The sequence below is a fragment of the Ascaphus truei genome, chromosome 8, assembly GCF_040206685.1.
Source record: "Ascaphus truei isolate aAscTru1 chromosome 8, aAscTru1.hap1, whole genome shotgun sequence".
Lineage (NCBI taxonomy): Eukaryota > Metazoa > Chordata > Amphibia > Anura > Ascaphidae > Ascaphus > Ascaphus truei.
This window is the reverse complement of record NC_134490.1, coordinates 3,193,933-3,213,093: the sequence shown is the minus strand read 5'-3', so window position 1 is coordinate 3,213,093 and position 19,161 is coordinate 3,193,933. Positions and strand designations below refer to the sequence as shown.

Sequence of the window (19,161 nt, the reverse complement as noted above, 5' to 3'; positions counted from 1 at the left end):
CAAAGACCATTCAAATCAATAGGCTGCGAGGGGTAACTCGGCACCGCAAGGTGTCATGTCACAAGACTAAGTAAATATGGGCCATGGTGAAAGGGGGTTGTTACAGTAATGTGTATAATTAGTGTATTAGTATATATTTCTATATTGCCTTTTACACACCCACTTTTTCAGAGAGAGGAGAGAGAGAGAGAGAGAGAGAGAGAGAGAGAGAGAGAGAGAGAGAGAGAGAGAGAGAGAGTCACTGTGCCCCGTGAGGAATAAATAACTAATAATTTGATTCGTATCACTTTCACAACGCCATAGATCAGACAGGAACAGCTGGCACATGTAAGTTCGGTTTTTATTCATAATTCTTACTTTACGGGATATCAAAAATCCTCACAAAATAAAGGTGATTTAATTTACGCAAAACGGCTGTCCCTCTCGGTGAAAAAGATCTACGTCTCCGTTGCTCATGTGTCGGACTTGGCTTTATCAAATGTTAAAAGGAACATAAAAACAAACATGCATACACATGTACATCTTGTTTTTACCACTCAGGAGAGGTCTATTTCATCAGTGGTGTGAAGCACGACTAAATCGTTAAATACACATTTAAATAACGTATAAAGGAATGCCTCACTGCAGGTTCCCAATGAGGAGGGTTTACCGGGGCGACTTTAACTAGGTCAGGCCAGATAACACGGAAAAAGTTCTACTTCAATACAGCTCCTGTCCTATGATCTTTGTGGGGTGGGCGGGAGGGGGAGGAACAGAGGGAGGTGAAAGGAAGCCTTGCTGGTTATGGTTTTGAAAACAAATATATAGGTAAGGCCAATTTTCCTGGATATCCCTTGGCGGCTGTTTGCAAACACATGGAAGCTGCGCTTATGCCTCTAATTCCAGGCCCAGACCCAGCTTGTGTCCGCCGGAGTTGATGTTCTTTCCATCTACCAGGGCGGAGAGAGTCACCTTCACCCCTGAGAAAGGAGAAAGGAAGAGCGGGTCAAAATGAGGAGTCAAACAGGAACCGTTTTGTTGCCATACGTTGCAGGCCTGTCTGGCAGTGAAAAGGTTGATGTTGCAAGGGCTAGTGATGCAGCGCCATGGAATAAAGTGTTAACGATTCACCACACTGCGCAAACAAGGATTTGGCGACACTAGGGTCTGCGTTAACACGCAGTGAATTTGCAAGTGTACAAATGTGTTAACTATGTGCGCTCACTGAATCGGGGCCCACGGCAGGAATGTCAGCAGCGATACACGTGACTCACTCCCAAAACACTCACCTGGCCTCAGGGTTTGGGTGTAGCCGACACCAACAAGGCTGGAATTGTTCACCTTTGCCTGAAAGTGAAGGATTGGAGACATGCGGTTATATCAGTGAACGGAGTCACTCACCGTGCACACCAGTCGGCGTGATGGAGATGCCATCAACGCACCTCTGACCTCATTTAGGAGCCACATTTACAGAGTGATATGAAATGTTCTTTCGTCGTGCCAATAAAGCCGATTTGATTTGAAGCAGAGAGAACGGGCCATGTGGTTTAGTAAATGTGGGCGGAAGTGTTGAGTGCAGTGCTCGAACAATCAGGTTTTGAAGAAAATAAAAATTCCAGACAGTGTTTTCTTCTAACAAACTCTCCTTTGAAATCATTTACATAGCGCTCCAATTAAACACAATTATGGCCATTTTAAAAGTGGCCAAAAGTGCCTAGGATCTTACAAACCAGCAACTCTTCTACCGCAATTAGGATCCATATTCATTGTCTGAATGCAGTATTGATATATTTAAAAACATTTGAGTAACAAGATTTAGCAGTGCACAGCTAAACAGTTGAGGCTCATCTTGATTTACCGGTGACAACACAGCCTGCCCTGCACAGGATATTGGCTCGATACTCACAGAGATGGATGCGTTGGAGTCCAGCTGGTACTTCGCCGCGATACCGAAGCGCGTGCTGTTGTTGCCAGCGGTCCAGGCCAGGTTGACCGAGGTCTCCATGTTGTCGCTGATTTTTTGGTAGATGGAGCCAGCAAATTCAGTCCCGTCGTTGCTGGAGATGGAAGGAGAACAGTAGAAGGGCGGTAAGAACAGCAAAAATAATATTTGGGTATAATGGAGCTATTCATCTCACTGAAAGTTATACTGCAGCTGCAAGCCACCTTAGACCGCGTGTATAGTGCTCGCAACGGGCGACGTCACCCATCGCCGCTAGCGAAAGTTAAATTTCGCTTTGCGGCGGCATCGCGGGCGTACTGGCATTTGATTGGTTCAGGGCATGAACTACATGAGGCGACAGCCCTTGAAAAAATAAAATATTGCCAGCTACCAAAATTCGTGACACGACGTCGCTCCGTCGCGCTTACTATAAGTGCACGCAGCGGCAATGCATTTGTTTTTGGGCGACATTGCGTCGTGGGTACTATACGCACGGCCTTAGTTACGCATCTAAAAGTACTCAACTCATACCAATAAACCCTGAATTTAATATACAGACTGTCCAGATAGTTATATTAAATCTGGCTCCATCACAATTGTTAACCCCTTCGAGGATGTTGCAGAATGTGCAAAATGGGGGAGGGGGCGACTCCCCATCACAGGTCATAGGCGGCTGACGGAAGTGGGCATTGTAAATGATGGGAGGGGGGTGGCACCTGAGCAGATTAATTCATGCAAAACAAACAGGAGTAACAGAGCGATGCAGCGAGGGAGGAGGAGGGGGAAGGGTGGAGATCTACTCCCGCCAGCGTCTCACTCACACGTTGGTGTGCAGCTGGAAATCGCCCGTCTTGTAACCGACGGCGAAGTTGTTCCTGGTCAGCTTGGATTTGGCAGTGTCAAAGGTCATCTGGTAGCCGGCCAGCCAACCCTCGTAACCGACGACAGCAGAGCCGTGGATGGCGGGGCCGGCGAAATCGAAATCCACATCGCAGCCCAGGTTGACGAACTCGCGCTTGTAGGCCGCCTTAACCTTACCGCTCTTCTTGCTGAAGAGGAAGAAGAAGAACATTCAGGAAAAGGACTTGCCGAGGTAGGTTTTACGTTTCGGACACAAGGTGAGCAAAGAGGGAGAGCTAGATTTAAAAAAAGGTCAGTGCGACCTTGAACAAGTGATCACTTCCGTGTGCAGCATGCTTAGCAAAATTAGATTGTGAGCTCTTCGATGAAGGACTGATTATGACTAAATCCTATATACAGCCCAGCTAGTGACCTAAAAGGACAGCATTCGATGGCGACTCGAAGCTTTCTTTGTATGAGATTGTTGGGGTGCTTAATATTTTGCAGACCTCAGTAGGTTGGCAAGTTATTTATTCCTAATGATATCACACTAAATGTCATTGCTTACCCCCTCTCTCTGCTGAACAATGAAGTCATGTGACAGAGTATGTGTCCCCTCCACCCTGCCGTTTAGATTGCAAGCTCTTTGCAACAGATATTCCTTCCCCCACGTTTCTTCTTTTACATCTAGTTCTCTTACCCAAGTATTACAGCCGCTTACGTGCATGGCCTTAAAATGCACAGCGCAGTGTACACTTCAGGAATTAACAAAATAAACACTTGAACCTATCCCATAATTCTCAGTTTTAATTATTCTATAACAGCTGTAAAAAAAAAAACATCACTGGCCATTGTCTCTCACCCCGTGTTCGGTGAAAAGGTTGTGTCGAATGTCAGCTTCAAGCCTTTAGTAATCTGAAAAAAAGAAATCTATTAAACCATAAAAAGAAAGCTTCCTGGGACACAAGGTCAAACTTACTCAGAGGTCATTAGTTGGCAGCTGCAGGCGTCAGAAGTTCAACACCAACATTGCATTATGCTTTTTCCCCATAGCTCAATACAGGCATACCCCAGTTTAAGGACACTCGCGAGTAAGTACATATCGCCCAATAGGCAAACGGCAGCTCACGAATGCGCCTGTCAGCACGTCTTGAACAGTAATACCGGCTCCCTACCTGTACCGAAGCTGTGCGCAAGCGGGGAGACTATAGAGCCTGTTACAAATGCGTTATTTACATCAGTTATGCACGTATATAACGATTGCAGTACAGTACATGCATCGATAAGTGGAAAAAGGTAGTGCTTCACTTTAAGTACATTTTCACTTTACATACACGCTCCCGTCCCATTGCGTACGTTAATGCGGGGTATGCCTGTGTTACATACACGCTCCGGTCCCATTGCGTACTTTAATGCGGGGTATGCCTGTGTTACATACATGCTCCGGTCCCATTGCGTACGTTAAAGCGGGGTATGCCTGTGTTACATACATGCTCCGGTCCCATTGCGTACGTTAAAGCGGGGTATGCCTGTGTTACATACATGCTCCGGTCCCATTGCGTACGTTAAAGCGGGGTATGCCTGTGTTACATACATGCTCCGGTCCCATTGCGTACGTTAAAGCGGGGTATGCCTGTGTTACATACATGCTCCGGTCCCTTTGCGTACGTTAAAGCGGGGTATGCCTGTATGTTTCATTTAACAATGTACAGAACTCAACAATAAATAGAGCCCAGTATACAACACGCTGCTCTCAGGGATTCCATCTCAAGGAGGTAAGGATACTGCAGTCCTAAGGGGCCGCCAACAGGTCAGGTCTAGGATATCCGTGCTTCAGCCCACGTGGCTTTATCAGTCCCTGCTTCAGCACAGGTGGTGCCGTCAAAGACTGAGTCACTGATAGTGCCACCTATGCTGAAGCAGGGACTGATAATCAGTGACAAAGTATTTGACTGCACCACCTGTGCTGAAGCAGGGATATCCTGAAAACCTGACCTGCTGGTGGCCCCCGAGGACTGGAGTTGGTCACGCCCTCTGCTGAAGCCATTTTCTGGTAACTTTACCACTGCTGCCACATTTAGGAGCCAGAAAAAAGAAATGAACATCTCAAACTGCTGGAGGATTGGACAGTAAAGTGTGGGATGATTAGTAAGAAGATGGGAACGGTGGGAACTCAAAAAAACAACACATTTTTTGTAAACAAGTCGCACTTGCGGTGTGTGGAGGACAAGTATACAGCTCACAGGACTTTACACAGCCTCTGGGTGCTGCAAGGCTCGAGTCTCACCTGGTCTTCAATGGCGATTTCCGTCCCCAGGGTGTTATCCGTGTTCCACTTCTCCGTGAAGGTCAGGCCGTACTCCGCCCATTTGTACTTGGTCTCCAGGCTCCCGTTCACTTTGCCCGAGTCGGTGTTGGAGTTCCCGGATGTTGTGAATTCCTGGGGGATGGGGAAAGGAGAGTCGCATGAAGTTCACACGGAGACACAAACATCTCTTGCTCCCCCTCCAGCTGCTCAGGTTGTTGAATAACAGATCTAAAGACCTTGTTAATTAGTTTTTATACCCAAAGGGGAAAAAAACAACCAAACAATAGAATGCTCAGTATTCTGCCACCCCCCTCACTGCCTCTTTAGGGCATATGGGCCAATGGTCCCTAGTAGTTGGTTAGAATGATAACCCAACTTCTGCAGTTCAGATGCTGCAAAATGGCAGCATTCAAGAGGATAGACATCAGTCATTGCTCAAGGATCAGGGAGAAAGTCTTATCGGGAGCTAACCCCAATAGTGAATATCTCTAACCCACAGAGAGAAGAAAATGGTCAAGTATAACAAAAATAATGTATCCGTGCAGATAAAAACATTCACACATTTCCCTCTGCCTAGCAGACCGGAGGATAATGTGGTAAGAAGATAAAGTGCGCGCTGTCCCATAAATCTTTTTCTCTTCAAAACAGGGGTAGTTGTCCCTCTGCTGCTCCTATTCTCCCGTGATCAGCAGGGGCAATCCAAACATATAAAACAAAAAAAAGGTCGCAAGAGAAACAACACAAACAAAATCAATGTGAGCACAGTAAAATTTATATAAAAAAGGAACAATCATGAGATCCTGTCATCCACTCATCAAAAGTAAAAAAAAGTGGGTGAAAGTGCGCTACTAGAGATCAACCCCTATGTTAATCACACAAAACCCAAGTGAAATGGTGAAAAAACAATTGGTGAATAAATTGAATTTACGTGATCCTAATCGTAGAGAGCGTCTGCAGCTGTAGAAGCAGGGGTGGCTCAAACACCCCCTAGACTATAGCAGAAAAAAAACACACAAAACAGCGCACAACGCTCATAGTGCATTAAATAAAATATTATTAAATCAACACAATACACGGTAGGCAATCTGCGTACATCAAAAAAGATTTAAACCAGCATTTCAAGGGATATCGTTACCCAAGCACCAACCAGCAGGACCAGGTCTCTCCAGCAAGATGTCATCTGGTAAACCCACCGGTTTGGTAGGTCAAGGGTCGTCACATTAATGCCCACGGTAAGTGTCCAAGGATATATCCGTGGAATGGCTGTTGGTCTGAATGTCCCAAGAAGTGCAGACGTGCTGCTGGTGAATCGCAAGAGAGCCCTTTCGTGAGATGGTACACAAAATCAGCAGCTCTGCAGATAAGCCTCCCGTCGTTACACAATCCGGTCGTCAGTGACGTCACCACGCTGCGACTCAGTATGCCGTGGGCCGCGCGTCCCAGTTCTTCCCGGTCTCGGGTCCCGGCAGTAACAGAGAGAAGCAGGATGTCCTTAGATCACAAAGATCTCAGAGTAGTGGTATCTTTTCCAACGCGTTTCGAAACCAAGAGTGGTTTCTTCATTGGAAAAGATACCACTACTCTGATCTTTGTGATCTAAGGACATCCTGCTTCTCTCTGTTACTGCCGGGACCCGAGACCGGGAAGAACTGGGACGCGCGGCCCACGACATACTGAGTCGCAGCGTGGTGACGTCACTGACGGCCGGATTGTGTAACGACGGGAGGCTTATCCGCAGAGCTCCTGATTTTGTGCACCATCTCACGAAAGGGCTCTCTTGCGATTCACCAGCAGCACGTCTGCACTTCTTGGGACATTCAGACCAACAGCCATTCCACGGATATATCCTTGGACACTTACCTTGAGCATTAATGTGACAACCCTTGACCTACCAAACCTGTGGGTTTACCAGATGACATCTTGCTGGAGAGACTTGGTGCTTGGGTAACGATATCCCTTGAAATGCTGGTTTAAATCTTTTTTGATGTACGCAGATTACCTACCGTGTATTGTGTTGATTTAATAATATTTTATTTAATGCACTATGAGCGTTGTGCGCTGTTTTGTGTGTTTTTTTTCATCAAAAGTAACACTTCCACAAAGGGTCGGATCCTGAGAAACCAGCACCCCACGATCTCCAAGTCCCAGGTCTAAACTGGAAAGCAGTCCAGCCCGCAGATGGTTAAAAGCTGAGAATGCAGCTTGGTCGGCGTCCTCGTGGAGGTGAGGGCAGCTTCCGTATCGGATGTCACGGTATCACGTAGCTGCGTGATGGCCTCACCACACAACTAAGTGATACCGTGGCGACCGATACCCGGAAGCTGCCCTCAGCTCGCCTCGAGGACGCCGACCAAGCGGCATTCTCCGCTTTTAACCATCTGCGGGCTGGACTGCTTTCCCGTCTTGACCTGGGACCTGGAGATCGTGGGGTGCTGGTTTCTCAGGATCCGACCCTCTGTGGAAGTGTTACTTTTTGATGAGTGGATGACAGGATCTCATGACCCTTTTTTATTGTAAGTGATTGTTCCTTTTTTATTGTAAGTGATTGTTCCTTTTTTATTGTAAGTGATTGTTCCTTTTTTATTGTAAGTGATTGTTCCTTTTTTATTGTAAGTGATTGTTGTTCCTTTTTTATATACATTTTACTGTGCTCACATTGATTGTTTTTGTTGTTTCTCTTGCGCCCTTTTTTTGTTTTATATGGAGGAGAATGTGGAACTGCTGGATATGGTTGCCTGTAGGACCTGGTTTTATTTAGGGGCCGTTTCAGATATTCATATTGCTTCTTACAGGGGCAAACTGCAACTCAGAGAGAAACACGTCAATGGAAACAGAGGCCCGTCTTGGTCTTTCCTTTAACCAGCACCATTTTACAGCTACATAAACATTTAAGTTTAGTTACCCGATAGAAAATAAATAAAAACAAAGGCTCGTAGTAAGCATGCTAAAAATATAACACAAAGAGGAAACATTCGGAGCCCAGTCACTATTACTATGTATGTCTGAGTGTAAAGTGCAGGCAACTCCGGCAACAGTGATTTATCATCGTCAGAGAAGTAAAACCGTGTCTGCAGGTAAAGTGGATCCAGTCTGCCTAACGCTGGTTCTCAAGGATCTCGCGTGGGTTAGGAGAGAGAGAGAACCTGTGACCAGGTGTGCAGAGCTGACAGGATTGTACATTAACTCACCACTCCGCTTGCAGATTTGGTTTTCACATCGAGTTTCACCTGCCCAAAACCTGATGAAGCAGGAAGAGAAAGGAACATTAGGCTTCTGTAATCCATCAAATTGTAAATGGCAGCCCAGGCTATTATTAAAACATTTACTGCAGGAGTGACCAACTCCAGTCCTCAAGGGCCACCAACAGGTCAGGTTCAGGATATCACTGCTTCAGCACAAGTGATGCAGTCAAAGACTGAGCCACCTGTGCTGAAGCAGGGATATCCAGAAAACCTGACCTGTTGGTGGCCTTTGAAGACTGGAGTTGGCCTCCCCTTCTCAACAGTAATAGGCAATGATGCCATGTAGATGCAAGCACCTTTAACTGGACCAACTTAAGTTTTTACTATAAACCACATAAGTACTTTCTTCCCGTGTCCGATATACGTGTGCTCATGTAGAACATTAGAAATCTTTGTAATCAAACATTTCAGGTATATAGAGATACATGAAGTTTGTGAAAGATGCAATGATGATAAAAGGAATTCATAATACAGCAATCCCTTATTTCCTGATAATCTGAAAGATGGTGATTGTTGAGGAAAACGATGGTTTGGTGTTCAGACGAGAAGTGGTTAGAGTTACATATGGATGCATTTCACACCTAAGAAGTTAGACTCACCATATCCTTTGTTAAAGATATCTCTGGCAGATTTGCCAAGATCAGCGTAGGATGGAGGGACAGCCATTGTATCTGGGGGGGAAAATGGGACGTTAGATGGAAAAAGAATGGTAAATTCCATCTCAATTTCACAGGCAAAGGAAACAGTCCATAGTCTCTACCATCCAATTGCAGGATAACAATTCAAACCGCAGACTGGTACAGAGAGGAACAAGAAACACAGACAGTCGTGTAAGAGAGAAATAGAAATGTGGGTCACAACGGAGTATCACTAAGTGATTAGAAAGCTGGATGTCTGGGTTCTTCAGTGACTAATGGCATTAACGCTTCAAGACCCAGACAGCGACAAATTCCCCACATGTCGCTTCATTTAGCATATCTTTATTACCCATTAGTGCAGAAACAGGAAGGGACAACGTTTCAGGTGGAATGGGGCACGCCTTTCTTCGTCTGGTGCAAGATTGAAGTGAAGTTACTTAGGCTGCGGTCCCAGGGCACGTGCGCCCGGCGGGGGAGGTTGCGCGTGCACAGCGCTGCACCCGGGGTCCTGGGAGGGAGAGGTTGCGATGGGAGGGGGCGTGGCCATGACCTCACGCAGCTGGTTCGCCCTCATTGGCTGAACCGCCGGCGGGGGCGTGGCCACGGCTCCGTCGCAAGTTCCACACACAATTTTTGTGTGTCTGTGGAATCTTGCAGTACAGCGCGGCTGCTGAATGTGCGCCGACGCATGTACTCGGCCCTGAGTGACTGGGGGGGCGGTGCGTGCGCTGTGGCAGTCACTGGGACCGCAGCCTTATATGGATGGCTCTTGGGGAGACGTGGGAGTACTATATATGGAACATCACTTTGCAGGGGGGTGGTTGCGGCTTTACAAAGATTGATGATTGCACTTAGAGTTCAAAACACCCTAAAGGAACAGAGCCAGAGGGAGTTTCCAGGAGCAGGCCTACTTCCGGGGCAGTATGTCAGGAGTTTCAGAGGAAATAAAAACGAGTTTATTTTCCAGCTGGGTTCACTGTCAAATGAAACCTGCCCTTATTAGCGATTGTCACCTCAGATGAAGCAACGGGAAGTAATGGGGTTAAACAGAGGTAATTTGCACAGTGCTAGTAGAGGGACAGGTGGGGCTCACTAAGCTATGGCAACAAGTTTATGTTGTGTGGTTATAAAGCACAGCACACCGGCTCTGCAAACTATGACAGCGGGCTACTTAACCCGTGCGTGTTTGTAATTCGTCTATGGGTGAACTCAGAGGTTATATAATTTCTCAGTGCCGAAGCACTACACATGGAAAGTTACTTATATACAGTAAACTACTTTACCACAAAGATTGGGTAATAATTGTGGTGCCTGTGGCACAGGGGGATATGGGACTTGCCTGAGGTCACAAGAAACTACCAGACAGATTTGAACAAAATTTGAAAGCCTAGAAACTCTTATTGTCCAATTACAGTCTCTACATTTAAACTAAAAACTTTAATATCGTATGCAGCAGCTGGGGAGTCAGGACCACACAAGGGAGGTGGGCCCCATATTCGCGCCGGCCCTTCATCAAGCCCCCCCCTCACATCCCAAATAGGGTCTGGAAGAACCCCAATCATCAGCCATGGACTCCCCCCCATGGAACTCACAGATCTAAGCCCCCTCCATTTATTCCAAAACCATGGTGCTTGTTTTCTAGGGGAAATCACATTCTGTGCACACGCAAATAGGAAACGCAGGGAAATTTGTTTACGGATCAAAAGATACCTTTCTGAGGGTTAAACCTGAAATCGGGTTGACAAACATCGAACTAAACACAATAACGCCAGTATTGCACCCACAATGCGAAAATTATAAAACACTACACTGTTAAAGAGTCAGAACACGTGCAATACAATTCCTGGATTTCTATTGTTTAAACCGCTTATTCAGATACACAGTGACGGTATATCAGGCGCCTACATGGCATAAGACCCTAACAAATACTGCATGCACTGGGTCGAAAGAGTAGCTCAATTGTAAGAACACTGTCTTTGAAGTGGGTAAAACCCATTCAAATCCCCAAATCAGGCACAAAAAATTGATTGTAAGCTCTTTGGAGCTGGGACTTATGGCGCTTGCAAAATGATTGTATTCTGATATATGGCTGTGCTTTTCTCTTAACTGTTTGCGTTTAGATCAGAGAGTCTATAAAACCAGAAAAGGGCAGTTAAATGTAGTAAAGAAGGTGCTATGCTCCTAATTTCCGAAGGAATCCCTCCTATACCCTTTCCTACAGCACAGTTCTTTTGAGTAGAGCCGAGTGTTAAACTGATCCCTGTCTCTCCAAACAAGACCTGAATTGAATGAGAATTATCAGAGCGAGGCTCTAATCAGCCCACTAGCTACTGGTTCACTGATGCAATACACAAGAAACAGTCCCACAGAACTGTGCACTGAACATCCACACACTCCCCCTGTGAATGACTGGGTCATAAAGGTCACATCTGTCACTAGACAGACTTACCCTCCTCCCTCCCCCCCCCCCCCCCAAAAAAAAGATAAAATATTTTGTGCATCCCAATAAACATGTAATATATTTACATATCGCATATTTGAATTACATTATCTATTAAATATATGTATTTTAATATATCATGCAATTTTCAGTACGGAGCGAACATGACAATGGATTCAGAGATCTATTTCAAACTACTGGTTTAAAGTCAGACTTTAGAGCGGTATATATCGTACCCATTACATTTTATGTACTCTTACTATGGCCACAGAGACAATTAAACTGTTCAGCCCAACACGAACAAGCCTAGTGCCAAGGTCAAATTGGAATAACCCTGTCACATGCTGCCTAATCCTATATATAGCACAGGATACATGGACATGCAGGCAGCTAGCAGGGGGCAGCCATCTTGGAAGCATGCAGAGTCCCTTTACTGGCTATGAAATCATTTCCTAACGTTAAGATTAACCCAAGCAGCAAGCGGAATGAAGCCTGGCATTAAAAGAAACACCCACTGGGAAACCCTTTTAGCCTGTGCACGAGGACGACGTAGGAAGGGACATGTATGAATAGCATGTGTTTGCACCAGCACAAAAGGATAGGAACACACTGCGGTTAACAGCAACCAAATATTTCTCATTCCCGCAAACCCCATCCCCACAGAGCCCAGATTACTAGGCACACATTACTCACTGCACAGGAAGTGACTATGACTTGCACCAGAGGAAACTGAAACACATTAAGTTGGAATCCTTCCCAGCACTGTACAAATGAATGAGGCAAAATACACGCTCTGTCCTTGCGCGCAGTGTGACTGCTTATACACAGGGCTAAACAGCAACTAGTGCAGCCTCCAAGGGTGACCTCAAGCCCAAAGCTCTGGAGACCGAAGTATTAATGAAAATTAGGGCCCTGAACCACTAAAGGGTTACCAAGCTTTAGCATTCATTTGAATGGGAGTAAAGGTGTGCTCAAGCTCAGAACCCTTTTGTGGATCTGGGCCTGTGCAATATATGAATGGAAAGAAAGCCTTGTGCATGCCAGACTCGGGAGTAAATGAATGAGATGTAATGTGACAAATATATATTCAGGCAACATTCAAATGCAATAACATTTATTCCACCACCAAAAGGGGGACTTTTATCAAGGAATACGTGTTATTCACGAATGTCTTCATGTATAAAGAGGAACATACAATGGAAGCGACAGGCAACACACACAATATATACTATCTTACACAATAAACACACACCATATATACTAACACAATAAACACACACCATATATACTAACAATAAATACATGCAAATAAACAGAATCATAGTTGTATTTGTATATGTATAGATAATATAAATACACAAACACAGAATTTATAGACCCAACAGTTACCACAATGTGCCGGTGTCACGAGCACAAGTGTATCATATATATATATATATATATATATATATATATATATATATATATATATATATATATATATATATATATACACAGATATATGCACAGCAATATATATATACTAGCACCAATACGTGTCCCTTAGTGTATACCTATACAAAGAGAAATAATATATAATAATAAATATATATGTATATATATGTATATATATATATATATACACACATATACACACACACACAGATGTATACCTATACAAAGAATATATATATATATATATACACACACTTTGTATAGGTATATATCTGTGTATATCTATATATATATATATATATATATATATATATATATATATATTATAGGAGATAAAATATAAAACATCTTTACGGTCATTTATATGTAAGTGAATAATATGTAAGTGAATAATATGTATAACCCCCTCCTCTCCCCGGGATACCTGCGCGGAATAGGCGGCGGCGCGGCCGGTGCGTGGTGCTGGCGGCTGGAGGGCGATGTGAAGGAGAGCGCGCGCGTCGCTGTGCGGATCCTGTCACCCGCAGGCCCCTCCATGAGGACCCCTCCCCGACTGCCCCTCATTCTGCCTGCACATTCCCTCACTTCCCACACTCCGCTGCCCCCACCACACTCCCCCTCTCCGCTCACACCCGGGGGAAGAGTCACGGGAAGTTGAGTGTGTAAGGTAAGGGGGTGTCCCCGGCCCCCCGAGAAAGGGATGTTTTTGATCAGGCGCAGCGGTAGGCAGCTGCTGTCTGCCGGGGTCCTGCGCAGGACGCGCCCGGGTGCTGGAGTCTGTGACGTCAGAGGGGGAGCTGGCCTGGCCGCTAGACCAGCTCAGGGTGACGTCACAGGGAGCAGCCAGCAGGTGGCGTTGTGCGCCTGTGCCATGCGTCCTGTATTAAAGCACATGTAACGTACCTGAACACTCCCACATTCCCCAGCCTACACACACATATTCCTGTTTAATGACTTACTGCTCAGTCTTTCCTACTTTATTCTTAAATATAATAATATCATAGCCATCCTGATGAAGTTGGTAAGCAGCGAAATGTGCTGGGATAATTACTACGCAGCTGTTGTTCCAAGAGGTACGCCCATGAGATGACGCAGGGAACCACCCAAAAAAATCAGCAAAAGCTATAGTTATAGCGATACTAGTCAGGGCGCATTTTATACGCTTATTCCGTTGAATGGGCTATTTTATGCTCTACTGTAGTGGTTTCCAACCTTTTTTTGGTTAAGGAACCCTGTGTGAAATTCTGAGAAACCCCAACCCTCTCTAATAGCGCGTCTGAGATCAGATGCATTGTAAGGAACCCCAACCCTCTCTAATAGCGCGTCTGAGATCAGATACATTGTAAGGAACCCCAACCCTCTAATAGCGTCTGACATCAGATGCATTGTAAGGAACCCCAACCCTCTCTAATAGCGCGTCTGAGATCAGATACATTGTAAGGATCCCCATCCCTCTCTAATAGCGCGTCTGAGATCAGATACATTGTAAGGAACCCCGACCCTCTCTAATAGCGCGTCTGAGATCAGATGCATTGTAAGGAACCCCAACCCTCTCTAATAGCGCGTCTGAGATCAGTTACATTGTAAGGAACCCCAACCCTCTCTAATAGCGCGTCTGAGATCAGATACATTGTAAGGATCCCCAACCCTCTCTAATAGCTCGTCTGAGATCAGATACATTGTAAGGATCCCCAACCCTCTAATAGCGTCTGAGATCAGATGCATTGTACATTCTTTTGTATTTGGTACAATTTTCAAATGACTTGAATATTACAGGAAACCCTTTGGGCGTGCCCGGGGAACCCAAGGGTTCCTAGAAATCCTGGTTGAAAAACTTTACTGTCTGAAAATGCACCTTATGCACTACGATCACCTAGATCTATTTAAATAAAACTTGATCACACTGTGGGAGCATGCATTTCTTTTTATTTTTACATATGTAGCCAGGTCCCCGGTCCTCCGGTTTCCCTCCCGTTACCTCCGCGGCAGATGTTGTGGGGAGGTGCAGGTGGCGATGGGCTCGTCGGTGGCTCCCTCCACAGGGCGCCGCCATGTTGTGTGTGCGCGCGCACACACGTGGAGGCTCGCGCATGCGCAGAAGAGTCAGCGGTGGCCATTACACTTAGCGCCTGCGAAGTTGAGTGCCAGAAGAGTAGCAGCGGCCATTAACAGTTTGCGCATACGCAGTACCCTAGGCGCACGTGGCAGCAATAGGGGAAGGCTCCGCAAGGGACTACAACTCCCAGCAAGCATAGGGGCATGCGAATTGGCCAATAGGGCTGGAGTATTCCCCTGCATGGATTAGATACAATTTCACGCGCTGGGAGCCGTGCATGCAGTCGGAGCTGGGACACAGGGGAGGTTGTAGGTGCAGGTTGTCTGTGGCCCCTGCACTAGGCCAGGTATCCCCCTAGGCCCTGACTCACCTGGGAAGCCTGTGGCTGCTACAGGGACAGGCCCTTAGGACCCTGCCCCATTAGCTGTTTGATAAGTTCAGGGACACAGCTGCGACGCTGTGCAGCCCTGATAATTGTGGCCTGGGACCAGACCCCCTACAAGAGACAGAGACTGTCTTTACGGTGGAACCATCCAGTGGGATACCACCCCACACGGAGGCGGACTCATCGCGGGATCAGCGGATCCACTCTGTCTTCATGTCGGCGCGCCCGGGTGTGGACACACCCGGCAGGTACCTCACCACAACACGTGCACCAACCAACAACTGAAATTAGTGGGCAGCGCTGTCTCACACATTGGGGTTGGGTGTGGGACTCTTGTGACACGGTGTGGGCTACAGTGTTGGGTTACAGTCCTGTGAGGCTTGGTGGGTAGTTGCACCTATTAGTGACCATTAGAACCGTTAAGAGATATATTGCCAGTAAAGGTACTGTTGTTTTACACCCAGTGTGTGATTGTCATTGGGTACTGTGAAGGGCTCCCACTACGCTGGGATCCCTCACAGGTGGAGGCGCTGCACAGAGAGTATTGTATTATATCACCCTGGACACCCCGTGGCGGAGGCTTAGGCCCCTGTGAACCAACAGGTAAAGGCAGCACCAGTAGCTTATTTACAGCGTACACCCTCAATCTCACTTAGGGGTGCTGGGTACGAGGGCTACACATATGTAGCAGGTTTTTCCCCACCCTAAGGGAGATTTCACTATTAAACGGTGTTGTTGTGCTGCTCACCTGTTAGGCTTACAGGATACCGAGTGTCCGCCGGTGTTAGTGGGGAGAAACAGGACAGGCTTTAGGAATATTCACAGCTCTTCATTCAGTGCAGACCCTCTTGTACTCCCCCTGATAAACTGCAGTCACAGACAGGAGTATTTAAAAACAGCAACCGGTCTTTATTCCTTTTCAACAAGATACAGCATACAACAGGTACACTTCTTTGATGGTCCCTGGACTCAACCCCCAGGGCTTGAGGCCCCAAAGGGTCTATACTTAGCTCCCTTATCAGTACCCCACTCCCCTAAGGGAGGGGAAGGCAGGTGGCCAGAGCTCTAGCTCCACACTTCCTACTCCAGAGAACAGAACCATTAAATGTGGTCTCAGCAGCTCTTTTTGTACCTAGAGGGATGGTCCTAGGTCTGAGCCCCTGATAGGGCAGTGCACAGGCCTTAGGCCCACCCCTCTGTCACTCAAGAGAGTTGTTGACTGCAGTGAAACCCAGATTAACCCTAACACTGCCTGCACTGGTACCAGGTCTTATGTGTTAGGCAGGGCAGATTAGTAGCCAAGATGATACTTGACTACACACTCCCCCAGGTGGAATCACATGGACCCCGCTGAGAACCCAATTTATAGACCATCCCTAAATTGGATAACATGGGACAATGCATAACAGTTTATGGCATAACATTTGAGTGAAACCTAGATTAACCCTAACACTGTCTGCACTGCTACAAGGGCTTATGTGTTAGGCAAGGCAGATGAGTTGCCAAGAGGATACATGGCTACACATGATTATAATAAGCATTTTATATATTTTTTCCTTTACAATATATTCTTGTTATAAAACATGCCTTATTGGAAACATTTCTTGTAAGCTAACAATTTAAAGCTGTGTATGCACTTCCAAAACATAGCAGTGAAAGGGTTCAAATACATTTCTCCTTACTAATATTTCCTATTGTACAAATGTATTATTAAAGAATACAACATATTTCCCCTTGTCTAGTAACTTACTCATATCTTTTGAATCCCATATATTTTTTTTATTTAAAATATATAGCTGTTCAATAATTTACTAATGTTGTCCAATGAAAAATATTTTTGTATTCTTGATTATAATATCATGTTTTTGGTGCATGAGAAAATATCTCATGCAATAATTCATTCTTATGTAATAAAATATTTCCCCTTGTCAAAAATCTTCTGTGCTTAACGGTGTCTTTGTGGATAATACTTTGATCCTATAGCATAGACCTATTTCTTTTTATATTCATTATTTGTCTAAGTATATATTGTTAGATCAGACCTGTCAACTCTAACAGGTTTGGCGTTAGTCTCACTGATTTTTAGATCAACATCTCAGACTTCCAAAACAGTGACATTTTTTTTTTTCATTCAAACACCAAAATCTTACTGATTTGGGTCATCGGAGTTTAACATCTCTGTATCAGAAACTGTATTTTTGCAATTTATAATTTTATATAAACTACCGTGTTTTTTTTTTTTTTTAAAATTAAACAATGTGTTAAATAGTACAATCCAATCATTTCTAATTCATCTTTTTGATGACTGATGCACCAGCAGGGTTCCTCTGAGCGCCTGTAATAAAACAATCATTCTATTCCCGCAGCCTTGTGTCAACCCCCTTCCAGAAATGTTCTATTTCAGAGCGATCCCAATATTTATGATGAGTGACCATGGATAGCAGGGGGGCGAACTCCAGTCCTCAAGGGCCACCAACAGGTCAGGTTTTCAGGATATCCTTGCTTCAGCACAGGTGGCTCAGTCATTCTGACCTGTTGGTGGCCACCCCTGATGTATATAGCCTTGGGACGGGTGTCTGTGCCGTACACAGCAATGTTATATTGCCTGCATTGCTCCACCTGAAACCGTTCCATGTAACATTCTGTTGTTGTTTGATGCACTAAATAAAACCTTGCACGCTCAGCAGAGAAAGAGGACACCGAGCTGAGGCATGTTTTACTTTCTCAACTTTTCCAATCTTAAAAAAAGAAATATCTGTATCCTTCTTTGTGTTGGCAGTTTCTTCTTGTGCAGATTTTAGTGAACACATTAAACACACTGCATGTCCCTTTGTCCCGATCTCTCTGAGCTGCGGCTTCAGATGCACAGGGTTTGATGGACTGAGACGTTCAGCAGAGTGACAGAGGAATGTGCGTTGTCACATGCAGAGGGACAGCCTGCAAACACAGCCACCACAAAAACTGTACAGTACTGAGAAAACAGCAACCGCTCCCTCGTGGAAATCACCGCAATGCTACAATGTGTCTGACTGTTCGTTCAACACCTATGATCACAATTGGTTGACATTGTGTCATGGTAACTGAAGGGTACTGTTGCGTATAAAACATGCTCCCCTGGCCCCATGTAACGTAATGAACGAGACACCCCAATGCCCAGCATCAGTCTCCTTACAGCCTGTTAAGTCTCTTCTTGCAGGGTGACTGCTTTATGGCCGTTACAGTCTGGCCATATTTACCAAGACACCTTCCATTGCTGGAAGCCGCCTATTATCCCATTCAATGGAATGAGCTGGAAGGTGTCTCCAAGCACCGAAAGGTGTCTTATGTCAGAACCACTGCGTGGTTAATTTGTCCTTTTGTCCCTTCCACCACCAGGTGACAGCACCATCATTCTAGCATACACAGCACTGACTTTACTAGCCACACGCTATAGTAAGGCGGCTTGCCAAAGAGATCTCTCCACCATGCGCCCCCTTCACTGAAACCAACGAGGACAGGGTTAATGTCATGAAGGAAGGACAGCCACCTTAATCTCTGGAATTCGTCACCTTCTCCTCCCCCCTGCATTGATGCTGGGTGGGTCTTTTAGCAGCTGGAAGCAATCACTTCATCTCAGGACTTCTTTGATATTAGACCAGACCGTTCTCCCCGAAGATGGCAGCCAAAGGGCGTCAGCCGTTTGCTGCTGCTCGCTGATATTATGGAGGCTCTGGTACAATTCCCAAAAACATATCTCTGACAGTCCATAAAAAGGTCTGTAAATATAATGTAACCATGTATTGTCAGAACTCTGTGCCCAAGACGTACGTGAAAACGAGCGGTACCTCTCTATGTATTACTTCCTGGTAAAACATTTTTATAAATAAATTACGCTAGCCTGAAATCACAAAAAGGATT

The 19,161-nt window shown here is 45.5% G+C and overlaps 1 protein-coding gene across 1 annotated transcript; it reads right to left on the bottom strand.

Moving 5' to 3' along the window:
* Window positions 1-322: 322 nt before the first annotated feature.
* On the bottom strand, window positions 323-13,405 carry VDAC2 (voltage dependent anion channel 2). The gene is made up of 9 exons (XM_075610338.1): window positions 13,248-13,405; window positions 8,911-8,982; window positions 8,258-8,307; window positions 5,049-5,201; window positions 3,624-3,676; window positions 2,743-2,970; window positions 1,886-2,036; window positions 1,269-1,326; window positions 323-959 (listed from the first exon to the last, which is right to left on the bottom strand). Exons 2-9 carry the CDS (start codon window positions 8,975-8,977, stop codon window positions 868-870), a joined length of 852 nt encoding a protein of 283 aa, XP_075466453.1. The 5' UTR covers window positions 8,978-8,982; window positions 13,248-13,405; the 3' UTR covers window positions 323-867.
* Between the last annotated feature and the right edge of the window lie 5,756 nt (window positions 13,406-19,161).

Coding starts and splice junctions, on each gene's coding strand:
- VDAC2 (XM_075610338.1), bottom strand. CDS start 8,977: ATGGCTGTCCCTCCATCCTACGCTGATCTTGGCAAATCTGCCAGAGAT. Junction 8,308..8,910: donor TATCTTTAACAAAGGATATG/GTGAGTCTAACT, acceptor CTGCTTCATCAG/GTTTTGGGCAGGTGAAACTC. Junction 2,037..2,742: donor TTCCAGCTGCACACCAACGT/GTGAGTGAGACG, acceptor TTCCATCTCCAG/CAACGACGGGACTGAATTTG.